The sequence below is a fragment of the Chrysochloris asiatica genome, unplaced genomic scaffold (assembly GCF_000296735.1).
Source record: "Chrysochloris asiatica unplaced genomic scaffold, ChrAsi1.0 scaffold00386, whole genome shotgun sequence".
Classification (NCBI taxonomy): Eukaryota; Metazoa; Chordata; class Mammalia; order Afrosoricida; family Chrysochloridae; genus Chrysochloris; species Chrysochloris asiatica.
The window spans coordinates 1,332,842-1,355,759 of NW_006408904.1; the positions used below are offsets into that span (position 1 = coordinate 1,332,842).

General features: G+C 40.0%; 1 protein-coding gene across 2 annotated transcripts in view; it reads right to left on the reverse strand.

Moving 5' to 3' along the window:
- Positions 1-22,918, reverse strand: part of PBX1 (pre-B-cell leukemia homeobox 1) — a 385,369-nt gene that overhangs the window by 21,380 nt on the left and 341,071 nt on the right. The window contains exons 7-8 of one of the 2 annotated variants that reach the window (XM_006876513.1): positions 19,160-19,272; positions 17,731-17,820 (exon numbers count right to left, since the gene is read on the reverse strand). In XM_006876513.1, the coding sequence (XP_006876575.1) occupies positions 17,731-17,820; positions 19,160-19,272 (203 nt within the window). Of the gene's footprint in view, positions 1-17,730; positions 17,821-19,159; positions 19,273-22,918 lie in introns of those variants that run through there. The other variant, XM_006876514.1, reaches the window with a different exon arrangement.

Here is a 22,918-nt window from a genome sequence, read left to right on the forward strand (position 1 = left end):
ATGTGAAACTGATGATGTGCCCTGTAAACTTTCACTCAATCCACAATAAAAACCTTAAATTAAAAAAACAAAACAAACAAACAAAAAAAAACTGTTGTTGCAGGGAGGGGATTGTAATCATTGAGGTGAAACAAAGCATATTTTGTTGAATGTAAAGTTGATGATCTTGTCTGTTAACTTTCGCTTAATTCATAATAAAAAGTTTAAAAAAAAAAAAAAGTAGACCTTTTTTCTGAGGAACCTATGGCAGAATTCACATCTTTGACCTTTTGGTTATGTATCAAATATGTTTACTGTTTGTACCACTCAGGCACTCTATAGAGTACTAAACATTATAATGATATAAATTTTATGTTTACTTTACATATTCAATACATTACTAGAAAAAATTACAATGTATTACAAAGGTCTCAAGTTTCCTCATATCCTTTGGCCTAGAAATTAAATTTCTAGGAATTTATCCAAGGTAATCATAAGAAAGTCCACTGAATTTTATGCACTATGATGCTTACCACAGTGTTATTAATAATAACTAAAAACAAAATCAAAAATGGGAAAAAAAGAAAAAAAACAACAACCCAGAAAGCAGCTTAAATTTTCCACAGTAGAGATTGATTAAATAAATTATGGGCTTTCACTGTAACAGATTCCTATACAGTTATTTAGAGTTATGCTTGAGAAGAATGTTTAATGATATGGAAATTTTTCATAATATATTTTTAACAAAATAAGTAGGTTATAAAATGATATGTTCATAACTTTTATATGCCCACACAAACACACACACAAACACAAAAAAGCTATAAAGACATAGAACAAAAGTTAGCAATGTCTTATTATGTGATTTTTCTGCATTCTCTATAATTTCTACATTAAATATTAACTTGCAATCAGAAAAGGAAATGGAAATTTTAAACACACCATGAAGGAAACCAATGTCTAATTTACGTCTTGGTTTTATGTGTCTGAAAGGGTTTTAACTAACCTGGTATGGTGCTGTGGGTTATTTCACAGACTGCTGGATTGGTTTGAACTGCAAGGTCAGCAGTTCAAGCTTACCAGCCACTCCTTGAAAACCCTAACCAGGGTCACTATGAGTTAGAACCGACTTGATTGCACTTAACAACAACAACAGAGCTCTTTGGGAAAGACGGGGCATGCAATCCTTGTCAAATATAGGTCTTAGGAGAAAAGCTTAGGGAACTGGGACGCTTTCACTGAGAAGATAAAGTTAACAAGATTTCATAACCCTTTGCAAAATACAATAATTGCCTATGAAAAGTGTTTGATAGTTGTTTTTCCCTTTTCACAAAGAATAATGCCAAAGGAAATAAAACACAAAAGTCACCTTAGACAAGATAGATGGATGCCCTAATGCCCAACACAATTACTGGTTAATAATAAATGACAAGAAAATGTCTGCCAAAGGAATGAATGAATGAACTGCTGGTCAAGCTCATGGTTCACACAGACAACAACCTGCCTCTCAGAAAAGTATGGGGAAAGAAGAAAGAACAACGGATACCAGGTCTCTGATTACACAGTCATAAGAGACTTCTGGTGTTAATTGGTGAAAAGCATACAATACAAAATATAGCTAAGTTATTAGAGTAACAAGTAGATTCCAGATAGTGATAAATGAAAAGAAAAAGAAAAAAATTCTCTTGTGAGAGATTGAGAAACTCTGAACAACAGAAATGACAACAAAAACACATTCGTTTTTAAGGGGTCTGTTGCTGTTGTGTGCCTTCAAGTTGATTTCTACATCCTGGGTACAGAGCATAAATTGCTTTTGGAAGCTGATCGTCAGGCCTATCTTGTAAGGTGCTTCTGAGTAGGTTCTAACTACCATCTTTTCTGGTGTGGTGCTGTTGGATAAGCCTGAATTGCAAGATAAGTTTGAAGTGCAAAATCAGCTGGTGATTCAAATCAACCAACCACTCCTCGGAAACCCCATATGGGGTTGCTATATGTCGGAACCAACTTGGCGGCACTACACAACAACAACAATCTAGCACTTCGCCATCTGTACTACCAGGGCTTCTATCCTCCTGGTGTGGCACTGTAGGATCAGCACTGGACAGCGAACCACAAGGTTAGTGGTTCAAATCCACCAGCTGCTCCTCGGAAACTCTATATAGTGTTGCTATAAGTCAATCAACTCGAGAACACTTAACAACAAGTGGGAACCAACTTGAGGGCACTGAACAACAACCACCACAACACAAGGGCTGAACAACAATATCAAGTACTTCGCCATCTATACTACCGGGGGTTCCTGCCCTCTGCTCTGCACATACACTGCTTGAGCATTTCAGCCCCTGAAGATTCCCTCTAGAAAAGACAAAGCTAACTGTGACAACAGGGAGCTAGAACCGACACCTACTGAGAGTAGCAGAGGTCCAGCACTTCAGGAGGCTATGGTCTAGAGAGGAAATGAGAGAAAAGGACTAGGCCAGGTTCTTAGTGCTTTCAACAGCAACAATCATCACAGCAGACAAGAACAGAAATTGATCTCATTCTTGTCCGAATGCCTGGCTTCCCTCCTCTGAACATTTTTTTTGCTTACATTTGAAAGCATCCTAATTATTTTAATAAACTTGATTTAAATGAGCTTTACATATAAAGTGGCCAGCACATGGAAAGAAGTCAGTTAGTGTGAGCTATTAATACAATTATCGAGTGTCATTTTAGCCTGTTAATTTTCTGTCTTTATTGTTTTTTAATTGTTCTTTAATTTACAGCTTTATACCACACTTCCTTGTTTTATTACTACTTGATCTGTTTTTTAATCTTTGCAAGTATCCTTTCAGTTGATGTTATTTATTTTAACTACTCATCCTCGATTATTTTATGTTTTTATTGTTCTCTTTAATACTTGGGCATCTTAATTGCTTTTAACCTTCACTTTATCATTTCACATACACTTTCATCATTCTTTTGTCATTTCTTCCTCCCATTGCTTTGTAACTGACCGGTATATTCTCTCTGCTTGCATCTGTTTTCCTTTTTGCTTAGCTCTTTCAAAATTTGTACTTTTTTCATTTCTATTTTTTTCTAATTTTATTCATGTTGTGTATCCTTGCATTTCATGGTATTTAATCCTTTCGTTTGCTCTACTGGTCCTGGAGAGACTGTTACTTCAATGGTTAATACTCCAGTTTCTCCAATAATGATCCCCTCCCACTACCAATTGCCATGGAGTTGACTTTGATTCTGATTCACGGGAACCCCATGTATTTCAGAAGGGTTTCAGTGGCTGAGGTCTTTAAAAATAGATCATTAGGCCTTTCGTCTGAAGCACCCGAGGGAAGATTTGGCCCACCAACCTTTTAGTTTGCAGCCAAGTGCTTCATTGTTTACACCGCACAGATTTTATCCAACCTGTGTATCCAGTAAGCTCATAGGCAACATTTTAATTTTTCTTCCATTTTAACATTCCTCAGATTAAAAAACAAAAACCACCTTAGTAATCTTTACAGTAAATTCCTGGAACAGCCTTGCCTCCTGTTATAAGAACTATCAAATCCCTCTATGAACAAACACTTGATCTAAAATTTATGTTCTCTCTTATGGCTGACTCCCGGTCACAACTATGCTGGTTAATCAAATATGACACATAATGGTGCAGAGTAGGTTATATTTAGGGAATATGCTTTTCTAAATTTAATTAAAAAATAAAAAGTCAGTCACTCTTAAGTCTTCTATATAGCACCCTGAAAAGATGCACATCAGGATAATAGGAACTGAGCTCTTCTAGTTCCTTTCCATATCAGTCAACCTCCACAATATTTATTACTAGGCAAAGGAACGGAGATTCTCTTACTGTGAAGCTCTTGCCAACTTCTTTCTTAGTGTAACAACTAGGGGCTCAAGGGTCCATCTGGAGAAAGGGAAAGAATAGAGGCTTGGAATTAGACTAATCTGGGTCCAAACCCTAGGTCATTACTTATTGGCTACGTGACCCTGAGTCAACTACTTAAGCTTTCTGAACTGGTTTCCTCATCTAAAAAATGGTAATGGAGTTTATAAGGATACTGGGCTCGAGCAGCTTCACTCCTCAAAACCTCACATCCTCTCTCAGTATATGATGTGGGCTGAGAATGGGCTTCTACACTCCTGTGATACATCACTTCCCTATAAGATTTTAGACATGAATGTGTCATTGAGAATTACTAAGTTTGTGTAGGAGTCCTGGTGTGGTACTGCAGAGTCATTCCCTCCCCGCTCCCCCTATTTTCCCCTGGTGTGGCACTGGGCTGTGAGATCAGTTTGAAGCACAAGATTGGCAGTTCAAACCCATTAGCTGCTCCTCAGAAACCCTATACAGGGTCATTATGAGTCAGAACTGATTCACCAGCACTTAACAACAAGAAGTTTGCATAAGTTTTGGGAAGAAACAGTAGGTAAACTGAACTTCTAGGTAAAGGATGCTAGAGAAAAAGGGGGAAATATCACAAGATGAAACAGGTGAGATACAATATACAATATAAGTGAAGATAATTTAATTTTACAAATATTATTAGCTTCTATTTTGTATGTTTCAAAGCATTTAGTATAGAAAAGGAATACAAGTCTCTTTAAAATAGGCAGACCAGGTCAAAAGCTAAGGTGAGTGGACAATTCACAACCTTATTCAATTTTAAATGGTCTTTTGAGCAGTATTTGATTTTAAAATACGATGAAGGGAAAGCTGGAAATAGAAATACCCTATGCCCCAGCAATTTCTTCACTTGGTACATATCCACAAGAAATAACAACCAGGACATGAGTAGATCTATGCACACCAATATTCACAGCAGCACTATTCACAACAACAAAAAGATGGACACAGCCTAAATACCCAACAATGAATGGATAAACAAATGTACGTACACACATACAATGGAATACTATGCAACACTGAAGAATAACAATCTGTGAAACATTTCATAACATGGATGGATCTGGAGGACATTATGCTGACTGAAATCAGGCAACCACAAAAGGTCAAATATTGTATGAGACCACTATTGTAAAAACTCAAGAAAAGGTTTTCATGCTAAACCCAACATTCTTTGATTATTATCAGGGGTAGAAGGGAAGGGAAAGCAGCTCATTGAAAGAGGGTAGACATGTTAATTCGGCTGATGGGGGGGGCAGCATACAAGAGGGAGATTGGCAGAAGAATGGTGAAGACAGGTGAAGACACTGGGAGGTATGCAAGGGATAAAGGGAATCAAGGTAAATAGTGATATATACACAGCCTTGGAACAACAGTGTTCTATGGGGTATACACATAGACAGAGACACAGGCTAAAAGGGTTTGAGAGGATAAGAGTTTGAAAGAGGGTATCTGTACATAGGTACTCATGTTTTCTGCAAACAGCTATGAATGTGGTAGAGCAGGTAAAAATGATTAAAACTTCCCAGAGGTTATCAAATATCTTCAGGCAATGAGTTGCTGGGTGTGGTGATTCGAGACCACAGTCTTGGGGACACTATGGTCAACTGGCATGACATTGTCCACCAACACAATGTTGTGCATTCTACTTGGTGAGTAGCATCTGGGAGCTTGAAAGCTCATAAGTGGTGATCTAAGGTGCAGCTATTGGTCTCTCCATGTGCAGAAGAAAGAAGAGTGATGAGAATTGAAGATGCTTGGAATCAATTAGTCCAATGGATTAATGAGGCTTGTAAATATGTGTCCATGACTCTTAGACCAGAAGAACTAGATGGTGACTCGCTACCACTGCCAAGTTCTCATAAAAGGATCACATTAGAAGATCTCAGAAAGAATGAGAGAAAATGTGCATCAAAACTCAAAATTAAAAAAAAACAAACAAAAAACCTCAAAATTAAAAAAAAACAAACAAAAAACCTCAAAATTATTTAAAACAATAAAAAGGAAAAAAGACGAGCTTACTATAGAAAGAGACTGGAGGAACCTGAGACTATGACCCTTAACCATCCTTCAGGACTGGAAGGAACCCACCCTCCTGGCCCACTTTTCAGCCAAGCAGTAGATAGGTTTATAGGGGGGAACAATGCTGAGCAAACAATCCAAGAAGCTGAGTTATATGAAGAAAAACATGGCATCAGAATTGGAGGAAGGCTCATTAACAACCTGTGATATGCAGATGATACAACCTTGCTTGCTGAAAGTGAAGAGGACTTAAAATACTGATGAAGATAAAAAACCAAAGCCTTCGGTATGGATTGCATAGCAATATAAAGAAAACAAAACTCCTCACCACTGGACCAATAAACAACATTTTTATCAATGAAGAAAAGGTTGAAGTTGTCAAGGACTTCATTCTTCTTGGATCAACTATCAACACTCACAGAAGCAGCAGTTAAGAAATCAAATGAAATACTACATTAGGCAAATCTACTGCACAAGACCTTTTTAAAGTGTTGAAGAGCAAAGATGTCAGTTTAAGGACTAAGGTGCGCCTGACCCAAGCCATGGTATTTTCAATAACCTCATATGCATGTGAAAGCTGGACAGTGACTAAGAGAGGGAGGGAAACCACCAACCTGCTGGGAAAGTCAGTATATTCTGTAGATTCCCTTGTGTACGGTTTTTATAATCTGTGGGAAAGGGGTGCTGTTGTTGTTAAGTGCAGTTGAGTCGGTTCTGACTCAAAGTGACCTTGAAGCAGTTTCCAAGAAGCAGTTGGTGGGTATGAACTGCTGACCTTATGTTTCGCAACCCAGTGTTCATCCTACAGCGCCATGAAATAAGAAATTAAGGACAGCATGCTGATGCACACAGATACTACATATGTCAAAATTCCTGAGAATGCACATTATACCATGCACATTACTTTGTGCAAATTTTACCTCAGAAGAAGAAAAAGAAAACCCTCCAAATGCATATTGAACTTAAATTGAGGGTATGCATGTCAGTAGTATTTACTGGGAAAGAGTTCTGGAGTCTGCAATTTACTTTGAAATGCATTCCAAAAAATCAGATTGTTGAATGGGAAGAATGGCCCAGTCAGGAATAGAAATGTGATATAGTAAGTATGTTGTTTGTTGCCGTTGAGTCGATTTTGACTCAAGGCCATCCCATGTGTGCAGAGTAGAACTGCTCCATGTGGGTTTTTATGGTTGTGACCTTTCAGAAACAGATCGCCAGTCTTGTCTTCCAACGTGCCTCTAGGTGGGCTTGAACCTTTCAGTTAGTAACCTGGTACTTAACTGCTGGTGTCACCAAAGCAAGTACAGTGAATGAATATTGTAAGTAGTAGAAACTCACTTAGAAACAAGCATACTTGTGGGTATACTCTATTCGTTTCACCGTTAAACGCTTTCAAAGTTTCTGTTGGAACATTTTTCAATGCAAGGAGGCCTAGGCTGTTAACTAAAAGGTCAGTGGTTCCAACTCACCTGCTGCTCCATAAGGAAAGATGTGGCAGTCTACATCCATCAAGATCTACAGACAGGGAAACCCTCAGGAACAGCTCTACACTGTCTTAAAGGGATGCTGTGAGTCGGAATCAACCTGACAGCAGTTGGTTTTAGGTTTTTTATCCTTAATGTAAAGAAAGCAATGTGATTCCTTCCTTCAGTAAGGTTTAGCAACATTAGAGCAAAGCTTCTCAACTTGCTTGGGGTATGGCTAAAATGCAGAAGGTGATCTAAAAGGCCTGTGGGGCTTGAGATGCTGCCTTTGGTCTGCAGACCACTCTGAATAGAAGAGCAGGACAGAGAAGAAGGAACTGCTAAGCAGAGGCTGCTGGGGAGACTGGAAACCAAGACTGGATCTGGAATACACCAAAGGGTCTAGATTTACAGAGTTCAAAATGAGTTCAAAGACATGTCCTACTTAGGCTTGAAAAATTATTAGGTTAGATGAATTACTGACTGAAAAGTGTTGAAAATTACCGCTAAGAGAACCATAATAAATGTAGGTATTTAGATTTTAAATCTTCCTGCATATTATTTCATTGTTTACAGCACATTATTATGCTAATCTCAGTTAACTTCTTGCACATGGTTAATTTTTAATAAAGAGTTCTATTTATATTAGGAAAGAGCTGTTTAAATGGAAAGCAGACTGTTCTGTGACTTTTGCTGACTATTCTGGTTTTTTTTGTAACATGGTCATAGCTCAAACACCATCATCCCACTTTTGGTAGCTACCAAGCTATTGACCAAGCATCTAGTGCTTAGTTGTTCAACATGTTAGCGACCAGCATTCAAACTCACCAGCTGCTCCTCAGAAACCCTATATAGGGTTGCTATGAGGCAGAAATGACTTGATGACACTTCACAACACCACAAGCTATACATGTAGCTTTTAAATTTTAAATTAATTGAAATAGGTAATGTAAAAAATGTATTTCCATAGTCACACTAACCACACATTAAGAGCTTATAACAATATATGCTTAATGGTTAACTGACTGGGAAGCACTGAAATAGAACATTGTTGTTGTTAAGTGCTGTAGAATCTTTTCTAATAGCAACTCCGTATAGGGTTCCCAAGGTGGGTATGAACTGCCGACCTTGTGGTTAGGAGTCCAGTGCTTATCCTATAGCGCCACACCAGGACTCCAAAATGACACATTAACATCTTGCAAAAAGTTATATGGTCAGCTCTGGTCTAGAGGGGAAAAACACAGCTTTTGGCATGGTTACTTGCAAAATCTATGAAAAAAAAGAGGCAAATGTCTATGTTTATTTTACAAATAATCTAGTTCTAAGCTAGTCATATATGTGTGTAAGTTAAAATTATTGTTACAAAAGCATAGGAGCCTTTATTAAAGAATAATATCAAAATGTGAAGCGATTTTTTTCTTGACATATCCTACCTCTAGGTCTATATATTTCTGAAGACGGTGTTTTCATCTCTCTAACATTTAGGGGAAGAATTCTGTTCTCTTTGATCTACACCCCATCAAATAGCACTTTTGACATTTTTGAGTGACTCAAATCATGCTCCTCTTAAATGCTTACAAGTCTAAAGGAGCAAGATCAGGGATGCCAGATGCATGGGGTAAAGTTTCCCAATGCATTTCTCCTAGAGCAGTCCTTCAAGATACCCTTGGAAGAATGAGAAAGTGTCATGTCATGATGGGGGGAAAAAAAATCCTTATGCAAATGTCCTGGCTTTTTTTTTTCACTAATACAGTTTTCCATTTTCTTAAAACTTCTACTTAATAAGCCCCCATGGTTGTCCTGTCTTTAGAAAATTTATCAAGATAATCCCTTTGGAATCCTCAAAAGCAGTCCTCATAACCTAGGCTGACTTTATTGTCTTGAATTGAACTGGCCCAGTAGGTTACCTTGGAAGCCACTGTTCTGATTGGATGGTTTTATCGAAGGCACCCTAACAAGATTAAGACAGGTGTGTTAATAAGAGAACTTGTTTGCAGTCATCCACTGATCACCGAGCCATGATTAAATATGTTATATTTAACATAAAAAGCCCATGCATATATGGAGTCCTGGTGTGACACTGTGGGTTAATGCATCAGACTGCAAAGCCTTTTGAACTGCAAGGTCGGCAGTTCAAGCTCACCAGCTGCTCCTTGGAAGCCCTACACAGGGTCGCTATGGGTCGGAATTGACTTGACAGCACTTAACAACAACAACATGCATGTTTAATCTGGAAACCTATTAGCAATACTCTTTGATTTACCCTAGATTAGAGATTCCTAAATGCTAGACAAGTACATCTGATGTTCAACCACACAAACAAGGACTTTTCTTTAAAACAGAAAAAGCAATGATCATTTCTAAAGCAGAATCTTAAAATATGGAATTGGAAGAGGTCTTCTAGAACTACAAGTCTTTGGTATCATCCAACTCAATTGTCCTTCATAGAGCTCAGGAAACTGAGGTCTCTCAAGCAAAAGTGACTTGTCCAGACTCACACAGGCAGAAAGTGGCAGAAATGGAGTATGTCTATGCATGAGCACATGTGTACAATGGCCCATGTGGACACATGTACATGCAAACACTACTGTAAGTGATGATGATGGAGTGATCATATCACTAGGATTTTGGCCCACAAGATCCATTGTGAGTAATGAATTCTACAAAGAGAAAAGGAGTCTTTACAAAGGTTGTTTATTATCATAAGTCCATGTATGTCTGTTTGGCTTGGTAGATTTCCCAAACTATTATTGACTGGTTCCAAATTACTCTCTTCTACTACAGAATTTCAAATTTCCTCCTAGTCTAGAGTTGGTTGTCTCCTTTATTTTTGCTTTCAAAAAACAGGAAACCACATCTCAGACAAAATGTTAAACCAGATCATAAGGAAACAAATTCTTCCCAATGGGCTTTGGAATATCCCATCTTCACAGGCACAAAGTTTCTGCATATTGACTAGAATGTAATCTGATGTAGTCTCTTTCTCCAAGGTCAGAAATGCTATTGATCACATGTTTACTGAAGGAATACATGAGTAAGTGAATACATGAAAAACACATGAATGAGTGAATGTGTGACTAAGCAAATAAACAATTTGGCCTCATTTATTTTCTGTTCCTTTTAAAGGGCTTTCACCTGGCAGCTGGGGAAAAGAGATGGATTACATATGGCATTAGAGATTTTTTGAAACAAGAATGACTGTAAGCTTCTACAACTACTTTGGGGCTGCAAAAAAATGATCATTTTGGTCTCAAATGCTCAGTTGATATGGCTTTAAGTTCTAAAGGCCTGGTTACATAAGAACTTTGTTTCCTTCCGAGTCTCATCTCAGGAAGCAAAGTCAGGCTGTAACCTTGCTAAGAGCAGTAGTCATCTAATCTGTCCCTTCTGCCTTCAATCCCTTCAGAGACTAGCTTGGTGTGTCCAGACCCAACTTTTCTCCCCATTCCATTTACACCCTTTGACCTGTGGCCATTCACTGATGAATGTCAGCAGCACTAGATGGTACCCAAATACAACCAATGAATGAGGGAGCTTCAGATAGTTTGTGGAAATCCCAATTTCTTTTAATTCCATTTTCCCACAAACTTTTTGAAGCCACCCCCTCAGATTTGCTGTTGTTGTTAAGTGCCACTGAGTCAGTTCCAACTCATAGTGACCCTGTATAGTGTTTCCAAGGCTTTTAAATCTTTATCTTTCTCCCATGGAGCAGCTGGAAGGCTCGAACTGTGGCCCTGGTGGTTCACAGTCCAGAGTTTACCATGTGGAGCCACCACACTCCTCCCTTGCATTGGAACCCCTTCAAAATTCAAATTCATCTTGGTAGAATAGAAGGATTAAAACTGTGTATAATTAAAGGGAATTTTTCCAGATTTGCATATGAATTTTAATTATCACCCTCACTTCCCAGGGCTACAATTCTACAATAAGTGACAATATCTTATTAATATCTACTTTAAGTGGAAGGAAATCCCTGAGATGTAGTTAAAAAAAATTTAAATTATGGCTGTTGCCATGTGTTACCAAGTAACCCTCATGGTAATCAAATGTCTGTAATGTATTCACTTAAATAGGAGGCTATTTTCGTTCTAATGACTTATATTTTCTCAGGAAATGTCCTTTTATTCTCTCTCCTAGCATGGGAGAAAAGAAAAACAAAGCAAAAATACCTATATTACAGTTTACAAAAAGAAAAGTTCCATCTCTATTTTTACATTACTCTAATTAATTGTCACAAATCCAAACAAATGAGGTTGTTCTATCATATTGATGTTAACTGCATGTTCTCTGTATAAAAAAACACTAACACTTTATTTCCATTTTTACTGAGACTCTTGATTAAGAAAAATCCTACAGGAGTTTCTATTTGTATGTGAGGAGTCCTGGCAGGATGCTGTGGGATACAAACTGAATTGTTAACTACAAGGTTGGCAGTTCAAACCCACAAGTATCTCTTGGAAACCTTTTATAGGGTTGCTATGAGTCAGAAAAGTTTCAGTGGGATACAACAACAACATTTACAAATAAGACTGACTGGAAAGAATCTATTCCTTTAACTCACATAAGAAAATAAAAACGAATCATTTCACTCTAAAGAATAATGCTTTCTCTGATCACTAAGAATCCAGAGGAAAAAGTTCATGTAATACAAGTTCTTCTTCCTTCCATTTTGTTGCTGTTGTTAAATGCCATGAAGTCTATATGGATTTCTGAGATTTTATATCTTTTGCAGGAGCAGAGAGCTTCATCTTTCTTCTGTGGAGTAACTGGTGGGCTAGAACCACCAACCTTGTAGCTCGGAGTCCAGTGCTTATTCTATGGAGCCACCATGCCCCTTCTATCCATTCAGGGTTTGAAAATATAATTTGAGGGTTTGGAGGTAGGGTGGGCTATAATGTATGGGAAAGACTAACTATAAAGAAAGAACTTTTTGAAAAGAGAATACTACACTTGAATCGGAAGTCCCTTGAGACAACTTTAAGCATCAAAGATCACATTTGTAGGATTCTTGAACTACTGAGTGAAAGATACCTTAGAACTTGCTTGTCTGGTTCAACTGGCAAATTTTTCAGATGAAGCAACAATACCAGGGAGAAATGACTCATCAAAAGAAAAGCCACGAGGAGAATCCAGATTTCCTGATTTCAGGTTGCTTCAAACTTTGCATCTGGTTGGTCATATAGGTTCAAACCCTATATCCGGTAGGGAGTCCAGAGGAATACTACTAGAAACAATGTCATGTTGCTAGAAGAATGGCTTAGGATTGTTTTTGCTGTTGTTAAGTATCGATGAGTTGATCCGAACTCTGTATAGGGTTTTCAAGGAGTGGCTAGTGGGTTTGAACCACCAACCTTGCAATTAGAAGTCTAGTGCTTATCTTACAGTGCTACACAATTATAAGAAGTTAAGTATTATCCTTACCACTTGAATTTATATACTGAATGCTGATTGTAATCGTATCCTCAGGCAATCTGCATTCTTTAGAAAACTTGTTCCAAAAAGGAAGGTTTAAGAACACTTTTGGATTAAAAAAATTGAGTATCTGTGGATTATGAAACATATATAATAAAAATTATGACTAGATACTTTATGGTTGATAAAAAAAACATAAGACATGACTATGGGTCACCAGAAGGAATCCTGGTAGCATAGTGGGTTATGAGCGGAGCTGCGAACCACAAGGTCAGCAGTTTAAACCTATCAACTGCTTTGAAGGAAAAAGATGAGGCTTTCTGCTCCCATAAAGATTTATAGCCTTGGAAACCCTATACAAGGTAGCTATGAGTCAGAACTGACTCTACAGTGCACAACCACCCCCACTTCCATAGTTACTAAAGTGTTTTATTGAATGGTATCCTGCCTTCTCTTGCCTGATTTATTCATGCAATATGCATGTTGTGAGCAAGAAATCTATGCATTTTAGGGCTGTACATACATTTGGGAACAAAGACACAAATACCAAGTAATAGGGGGATGTTCTCTGTATATCAAGAATAAAGGAGAGAGGAAGAAGAGCTAAGAGGAAGAAAGACAGCAAGGAGAGCTAGGCATGGAAAAGTAAGTATGATTTTGACCGTGGTGTGAGATGAGAAGGTGATGAAAGGACATTTATGTTAATGGGACAGATGAACAAATGTACAAGGACAGTACAAGCCCAAGCAAGGATGAGCAGATCCCATTGACTAGTGGCTAGAGTTTTCTTTGGTGATGGGAGATGAGGCTGGAAGGGCAGCTGGATTGGGGAGAGAGTGTTGAGGCCCCTGAATGCCAGAATCCAAGTTTGAAGTTGTTCAGGTACAAGTTGGGCTACTAAACTCAAAGACAGCAGTTCAAAACTACCAGTCGCCCCATGGGAGAACGATGAGGCTTCCTACTCCCGTAAAGATTTACAGCCTTGGAAACCCTATGCAGGGTCACTATGAGTCAGAACTGACTCCATGGCACACCATCACCATCACCACTAGGTAGATAACTGGGGAGAGGGGAAGCAGAGGGAAGTGTTACTGATGATTTCTGAGCGAGGAATATCTTCATAATCTAGGAGATGTGCGCAGGTGAAAGAAGACAGCCAATAACAGTAATTAGGAAGTTACTGCAATAGTCTAGCTTAATGAATTATTTCTAGAACTAAGATGGTGACACTGGGAATGGAAAGAATGGATGTGATAGCTAAGTGATCTTTAAATCTGTCTGACTGACAGAGAAGTGAAATAATCTCCCTCCATTACTTAGAGCCACTCTAAACCTAGTAAGTATTGCCTGTTGTCATTTGAGAACACAAAGTACTTAAAGAGGTATAATTTAACTCTCACAGTGGCTAAGGAAGGGGGTCTTTAGGCCTTGCATAACTCTATATCCATCTCAAAAACAGACCTTTCCTTCAGAAGAAAAAGCAAGTGACAACTGTGTCCGAACCTGTCCTCACTAGGAACTACCTACTGTGAAAACTGCTCACACAAGTGGAGGAAAAGGTCAAATTAGAAAGTTATCACCTATAACATTTCATATGGCATTCATGCAGAACAATTTATGCTTTGTCAAGTCCTTCCCAACTCATTTTCTCATTTTCTCAATTTTTTTTTTTTTTTTTCCTAAAGCAGCCCTTGAGGTATTAAGTTAGGAATTGTTGTTGTTGTTGTTGTTGTCAGGTGCCATCGAGTCGGAACCGACTCATAGCGACCCCATGCATAGCAGAACGAAACAATGTCCGATCCTGGGCCAACCTCACTACCGCCGCCACACTCGATGCCATCAGTGATGCCACCTGGCTGATCCATCTCTTTGGGGGTTACTAGCCCCATTTTACAGAAGAGGGAATCTTACCTCTAATCACACAGAAACTCATCAGAGGCAGTCTTCCAACTGCAGGTACAAGACGAATGTCACTGCACCTTGCAACCCCATTGCTGCAGGGTTGTAGTTAAAGACAAGTGATCTGAACTTTGTTGTAGGTGCTATTGAGCTGATTCCAACTCACAGTGAGTCCATGTGACAGAACAGGGCTGGCCCACCAGGGTTTTCTAGGCCATAATCTTCACAAGAGTACACTGCCAGTTGCTGGGTGGGTTTTAACCGCCAACATTTGAGCTACCAGCCAAATACTTAACTGTTTTGCCACCAGGGCTCCTTAGTCTACAGGATTTAAAACAGATACAGGTTGGATAAGATATGGGTGCTGTGAAATCCCCGCCAGGGGAGATGGTAAAAGCTGCCCAGAAAATGTCCTCCACAGAACGAAACACAATCCAGAGCCCAGATGGGAATTCCATTGCTGCTATGGGTTTACGGATTGTTTATTTTTATTTCTTGGCTCAAACTTTTCATTCCTGTCCCGTCTCTTCTTGTCTCTCTCTCTCTCTCTCTTGTTCTTCCCCTGGCAGCCACAACCCTACTCTGCACATACACGTCTCAGTGTCTAATGCCACCATCTAAAAATATAGCTCACTTCTACTTCTGCAGGTGACACAATTTAAGATGGATACCAAACAACTCACATCATGATCAGCCTTTGATTCACTTACCCTGCATATTAAAGACCCAGAAATGAAATAATAGTTCACAGAGAAAAAAAAGTCATGCAGAGACACTCTTTCAAGTGGCATTCTCAAGCCCAGGGTTTGTGTCTGGCTTATGCAATCAGACTAATTGTCTACACATGTTTGGTTACACCATTTCAAAAATGGTTCCCAGGCCACCAGATGACGTCAGAGTCAGTGTTGACCCCCTTCCCTGCCTCCCCAAGTATGAGTGCTGCTCTCATCTGGGCTGCCAGATTAGGAATGAAATATGCCAGATAACAGGACTGTCAGTTTCATTTTCTGTCCAGTTACATGGACTTTCCTCAGTTCCCTTTTTTGAGAATGTCTATATTGTCCCCACAATAGGGACTTTGTTCATATCCTTCTCTCCCACTTATGCAAAGTATAAAGCTATTTCTGGAAAAATCTAACCTACATATTAAAAAAAATTTCAGGAAATGCATAAATGCGTATGTGTTTGAACATGTGTACACAAACGCAGAGCAAATTTCATTCACTTGGAAACCATTTTTGAGCATGTACTTCCCCCCAGGATATCTTACATTTCTACAAATAAGGGCTTTGGTGAGTCACCCATTAATATGGTAATTGTAATTAATATGATAAGACAGTAATAATAATTAGCATTATTAGTAGAGTAAGGTAGAATCTTTTCTGGAAATCCTTCCTAGGAAGTGACATGATTGTCTAGAATATGTTTAACAGGCTTAACTTTGACAGCCCTTCTTCCATCCCAGAGAAGGTCTTGATGAATATTACACAAACTAGAGGGGAATTTGCCTAAAGAATGTATAAAGAATTTCTGAAAGTTAGGGTAGGCCTTCAACACCACCAAAACCCATCACAACCTGTATTGGACCCCCTCTCTCAACATCCTTGCCAAGCAGCTAGCCAAACCATGCTTTTCCAATGATAGGGAAGTCTTGATTTTCAGAGACAGCTATGCCAATCTCTTCTTGAACAACTATGACTGTGAAAAAGCCCATTAATATTGAAGCGAAACCCCCTCTGAGTCTGAGTGGTCCTATCCTAATTCCTTTAGCGTATTCATGATGACTCTAACCCCTCTCACAGATGATTAAAACTATCATGTACCACCCAAATCTTCCCTTCAATGGGCTAAGAATTCCTAACTGTTTCAACCATTCCTCATATGGCAAAATAGCTCGTTTTCTCTTGATGCCTTCTAGTCTGGTCATGATCATGAATGAGTTGACTAATGCAAAGTTGAAGGGTTCATCAATTCCTTCATTGTAGATACTATACCTCAAGTAGTATAGGTCAAGGTTGTTGTTATTAAGTGCTGTCCAGTTGGATCAGACTCATAACAACCCTGCATAGGGCTTCCAAGGAGCAACTGGTGGGTTTGAACTGCCAACCTTGTGGTTTGCAGTCCAGTGCTGAGCCTACAATGCCACATCATTAATAACTCATGCCTACCTTTTCTTCCTTCCTGCTCCAGTTTATTCTAATCTTAACAGACACAAACAACAACAACAAAAATGATCACCACCAACCAACTATGGCATTCTTCAATAGTTCTGAGCAAACAGTTCTGTTGGAGCCTCTGGTGACTGCTAAAAGCCCAGAAAATCACCCTTGATCAAAAGAACAACCTCCTTTTCCATGCTGCCCTCTTGTCCCCATTTGCTGTCACTGCTGCTGAGATAGCAGACGACTGATCTGAGAAATCAAGTTGGATTGCTGTCCCAAATCTACACTCGGTTTCCCTTGTGTCTGTCTGATCGATTTCACTCTGTGCGACATAGCTTGTCGCTACGGATTTTCATGCTAGTCAGGAGCCGCCAACACACCAATAACAAGTAGAAGATGGTTTGCACTCCTCCCCATCCCTTCACCATATTCGGCATCTGAGCTAATTTTTGTTGTTGCTGTCCATAGACAGATTTGAGAAAGGCTTTTTAAGAAAACAGAAGAATCTAGAATCGAACGCAATGAACTCTTGCCACCGGGTTTTGTCCCCAGGTTCCTGGACCCCAGCTTGTGATGACATTTCCGACCACCGTTGTACTAGGTGTCACCTGTTTAGCAGCTCCTCTCAGCTGACTGCATGTGGCCGCAGGTGCCATGCAAACACTGATTGTGTCTGACAGCCCAAGACAACAGCTGCCTGCATGAAGCCTGCCCAATTGCCATGTTTTTTTGTGGGCAGAATGCTGCCGATGGCATGGCCAATCCAGACACAAGAAACTCAGTGAAGCTAAGGCAAGCTCTACACTAAGTGGCATTCCAAGCCCTGTAGCTTTAAAATCATTGGTAGTAAGAATACAAACAAAGTGGGTGGGGAGCCTTGTTGTCTTACACTGATGCCCTGCGGACTGTACATCTGACTGGCTGCGAGTCCGTCACTGTATCCTCCTGTCTGGCTGATAACATGGCGAAGGGTATCCACCTAAACAGATGAACAACAGAGAAGAAATTAGTCATGAAGATGCAGGGAAAGGGAGGCAGATCATCATCATAAGGCTATCATTGGACATGCCAAGCTAATACGATCATTTGGGAGATACTCTTCCTAGGCAAGGGTTCATTAGGAGGTGACTGAGCCCTCTCTAGAGGCCAAATTCATGATCCATTCTGAGTTCAGTATGCAGGATGGTAAGATGGTAAAAGAAAGCTGGGATTCCCAATAATGAAACTAATTCAGGAGTGGTACAGGAACAAGCAGGGACAAAGGTTAGGAGTGGGGGCGAGAGTGAAGGAATTTCCCCTTTTGTGTTTCTTCCCTATGGATCATTCTAGATGGCAACTCCTTTGATGGGTATCCTATAAAAGTCAAGGTTGTGCTTAGAGGAGGCTGTATCTTACAGAAGGAGAGGCACGTAACTGATGACCTTATTTTTTAAAGGACTTCAAGGAGGGCCATTTATGGAGTCAATTGACCAAGGTCTGTCCATGTCACCTCAAACTTATTTCCAGGCAATGTTTTCTAAGCAAAGTATGGAATCGTTGTCGAGCTGGTCTGTTCCAGGCAGGTGATACCTCCTGCTCCATATGCAAGGCGGGAAACTGGCTTGACATGGCTCAGAGCTCCTCTAAACACTCTGACACAGAGCACACTGTGCCCTCTCCCATCACACTTCATGCTAACACAGTAGGAGGTCACCTGAGGTGCCAAGTGGAAGGGATCTGCTTAATGAAGAGTACTGAGGTTTCAGATCACATGACTTGATTTTAGCTTCTCAACATGGACTTATATTCATCACCAGAAACCCAAGTCCCTTGACCCCAAGGATGACTGAGAAGATGAGCTTAGTCAACTTGCCTGGGTGTTTTTAAAATACAAGTATCATGTATTTGCTTATTCATTCGTTACCTCCTTATTTGGCAAATATTCAGTATAGAAAGTCAACCAAAGAGAAGGAGACCTGGACAGTGAGACAGTGGGCTGAACACCTTCCTTTCCATTCAGTGAACAAAGAACACACTGGTTCTACTTGCCTGATACACCTTGGTCACCTCACCTGTCCTTGCTGGTCCTCTCCTGCCTTCCTAGTGTGACTGAGAAGCCAGAGCCAAATGCATTCACAAAGTGTGGACGAGATTCCCCACGACAATGGTTGTCTTTGTTTTGTTGTTGATAAGGTTTTTTTTCTGGTTTGTTTTGGTTACTTTTTCTTTTCTTTTCTCTCTCTCTTTCTCTCTCTCAACAGGAGCGGGAAGTGCCAATAGGATTGAGGGCTCTTGGACTCTAATGCATTCACCTGGCGGCACATTGGCTGGGTCCCTACCTGTGATTGCACGTTGGCTCCAACCTGGGCCCCTTGGTAAGAATCCCCATTGAGTGACTGCACGCTCATGAACAAATCTCCAGAGTTTGACATGTTAAAAGAACTGGAAGAACCTGGAAAGGAAAGAGTGAGGCACCTGAATCACAGAAAGGAAAAGGCTCAACCCCCGCAACTAACAGCCAAGAGGAGGAATGACATGCAAAGCAACCCCCCAAATAAAAACGAAAATGAAAACAACATCAACAGAGTCTGGTTAGTAGCATGAAGAACAGAGCAAGCAATAAAGGGTGCATATTGCTCATGTTATGTGAAGCCACACCTTACTGCATGTTGCCAATAGGATTGTTTCCCTTTAGCAACTTCAAGCTGAAAAAGGGAATATTTTTTCTTAGTCTACTTGAAATGGAGACAGTTACCAGACCAAGGATCTCTCTTGCATGCTTCTGAAATTCTAGAGTTGGCCAGGGGACCAGAAGCTGAGGAATATGGGCTGGTCTACAGTGGCGCTCATGAGTCATTCATCTGGATTCTAGTTATGCTACTGCCAAACTTGTCTACCCCTAAGTGAGGAGCAACATCTGCAAGGGGAGTACAAGAAGATACTGTCACATAGTAGGGCTGGCCTTGTGATGAATCCACTGACATTCATGATTTCTACTAATAAGGTAGGGGTCCCAGAAGAGCCTTGATAATTATAAGAATAGATGAGGTTAGCTAACTTTTCTTGCCACCTGCATCATGAAGGAAGATGACACGGAATAATGGTCCAGGGATTCGTGTGCATGCATGGAATATGAAATGCTAATAATAATAACAAAGGGATCTCAGGAGGGCAGTCAATCTCCCAAAGAAGGAGCCACAGCTAGGTTTTAGGTCTATCTTGGAACCCCACACTCGTGATTCTATGGTGTTAAAGCTACCCCACTTGCCGCCTAAACACATGGTGGTGAAAAATGTTCAATAGTATTCTGAAGTCATCATGCAGCTCAGTGCATTAGGAAAGAAAGCTCAACGTGCAAGGGTTGGTTAAAACGTGACGTTAGCCTGGAAAGGAGAGACCTTAGGGACCCAGGTCAGTTCCACTCTATTGTTTCCAACCCTATGTTGTTCAAATTGTTCTCTTGCCCTCATATTCTGACAGCCATCATCTGTGTGGAATTGCCCAACAGTGATTCATGCCTCAGCTCTGACACTTTCTTTTGTCCCAAGATGAGGGTTTGAGCTCTCCTAGAGAACTGTCCTGCTCCGCATGAGGAGCTGCAGCTAAGCAGAGGAGAAGGTTTCTTGTTTCTCTCTCCATAGAACGGTCACATCACTGGCAATAAACTCTAAACTCTGCCACTCTGCTTCATGCTTTTCTATTCACAGGTTCCTTATGCTTCAACACCAATAACCATTTAGAGGAGCCAGATGACATACAAACTTGGGGACTATTCTAAGTTAAGAAGTATCTCCATTTCTCTTTGTTCTTTGGGGAGGTTCACCTACATGCAAGAGACTAACAATTTGTTATGTAGATCAATCCTTCACTCTAACTCCCTTCATGCTCCTCTTTAACGAACGCACCAACGAACGAATGAACGAACGAACGAACAAAAGAAAGAAAGAAAGAAAGAAAGAAAGAAGTGCGTTTGAGGGGAGTGGTGGGGAGACAGAAGCATTAACCCAAGAGCTATGACATCTCCCATTGTTCCACATGTCCTTTCTCATCTGGTACATGTTTCTCAGTTTAGTGTATCAGAAAGGAATTTGAAAAGTTGGGTCTTGACAAAATAGGCATTTGATCTGACCAGGCTTACATCCAGTTAGTAAGGTAAAAGCTCTGGCCTGAACCTCTTTCCATTAATATAGTACAAATATTTGAAACTGCTTTCACCAGTATATAGCTCTTAATCATATTCTGCTGTTAAGCTATGCAACGCCCAGAATAACAAAAGCCATTTTGTAATAAGCGCTAAAATGCATGGCCATATTTAGATGGCATCAGAACCAAAAAGAGTTCTATCCAAGATTCCAAATTATAACAGTGTACATCAGACACTTCCCCTCCCTGAAAATGTTCAACTTGAAACCCAGGTATCTTATTTGTCTCTCAATCAAATACTATGTAACAAATACCCATGGTATATGCTTGCTTGATAGTTCATTGGAAATTAGCACACAGACTGTGAGGTGGGCGAAACCCCCACAGGCCTACACTGATGCCACGTAACATGGCATCCACAAAACCAAGAAGGCATGGAATGTGCCATTTACAAGATACACACTACAATTGACACAGATGATTCAAAGAAATATATGTGCATAGATCAATTGTAAATATGTCTGGCTGCATACTGTACACGGGGATAAATATGCGCATATAAATGCACTTCATGTACAAATGCATTTGTATCAGAGCAGTAATTGCAGGAAGAGTCCCTGGTGGTATTGGTTGTGCTGTTTCAGCATTTTATTGTCTCTGTATACCCATGTATAACACCACCAGGCTTCCAACTCTCTGATAAGTATCTAGAGGCACTGATTGCTCTCAGGATGCAACCAGGTTGCCACTGATCCCGCAATAAAAAAAAAAAAAAAAATTTAAGTAACAAGGGGGAGCCATGTCCTTAATCCAGTACTGGAAGCTGGAAAGAACCAAACACAGAATGGATAACCTCCTGGGAAGTATATAATTCAGAGTCAAGTAATGAATGGGCTGTCTTGGAGGTACTGTGGAATTCTCCAAGAAAGTCATTCAGTCACCTTACCTGCAGACTGTTGTAAAGCAAAAAGCCACTACTGGAAGCACATTTTAAGACGTGTATGTCAGTTAACAGGTTCTGAATTTGAATGGAGGAGAGAGGCAAGTGGCTCATTTAAGCTGGTAGCCAGATATCCTGGGCATGTACAGAGTTGCATCTGCACTCAACTAGACAGAAGAGCAGTAACGGATCACCTATGGATTAAAGTGCACCTGCTTAGGCAAATATGATGCTATGAGATGTGTTAGCATCCATTTTCATAAGACACCTTCCCAAAGAATGCAGTGCTCTGAAGAATCTTCAAAATACTTGCATTTGTTTAGAGAAACAAATAATCCACCTCACCATTCAAAAAAAGACATCAATATAGCAGGATTTCTTAACCTTGGCACTACTGGTATTTTGGGCCAGAGGATTCTTTGTGATGGGGGAATGTGTATTGCACTGAAGGATGCTGAGCCATATCCTTGGCCCCATCCACTAGATGCCAGTAACACTACATTCTCATTCCCGACTCACTAAATTATGAAAACCAAAAATGTCTCCCGATATTGTCAAACACCCCTTTGCCCCCATACTGAGAACTGCTGACCTACAACAAGTATGGATTTACTTTTTCTTCCCACTGGAGCCAAACTGTTTAAATCTATTAACTCATTTTTCCTCATAACCTTTTAATGAAGCAGTTGCATGACAGGTTTTGGGCTAATTTTTCTCATTCAGACATCGAGACTCCAGATAAGTAAGGTGGCCAACCTGATCAGCTCAGACTCCCATATCACCTGGAGGCTCGGAGGAGAGGTAAATGCAAGTTTGATTTCCCATGATCCTTGCCCTTTTGAGCTACCAAAATCATGATTACTTTCTACTCAGGACAAAGTGAAAGAGTGAAAGATTGTCTGGTTCAATCTAAAAGCACTTCATAGGTGTACATGTCAAGGTTCTAGAATTTCACTCTCAGGAGGCGAAGTTTCCATTTTCCCACTTAGAAATAAAGGGAAGAAATAGAATAAGA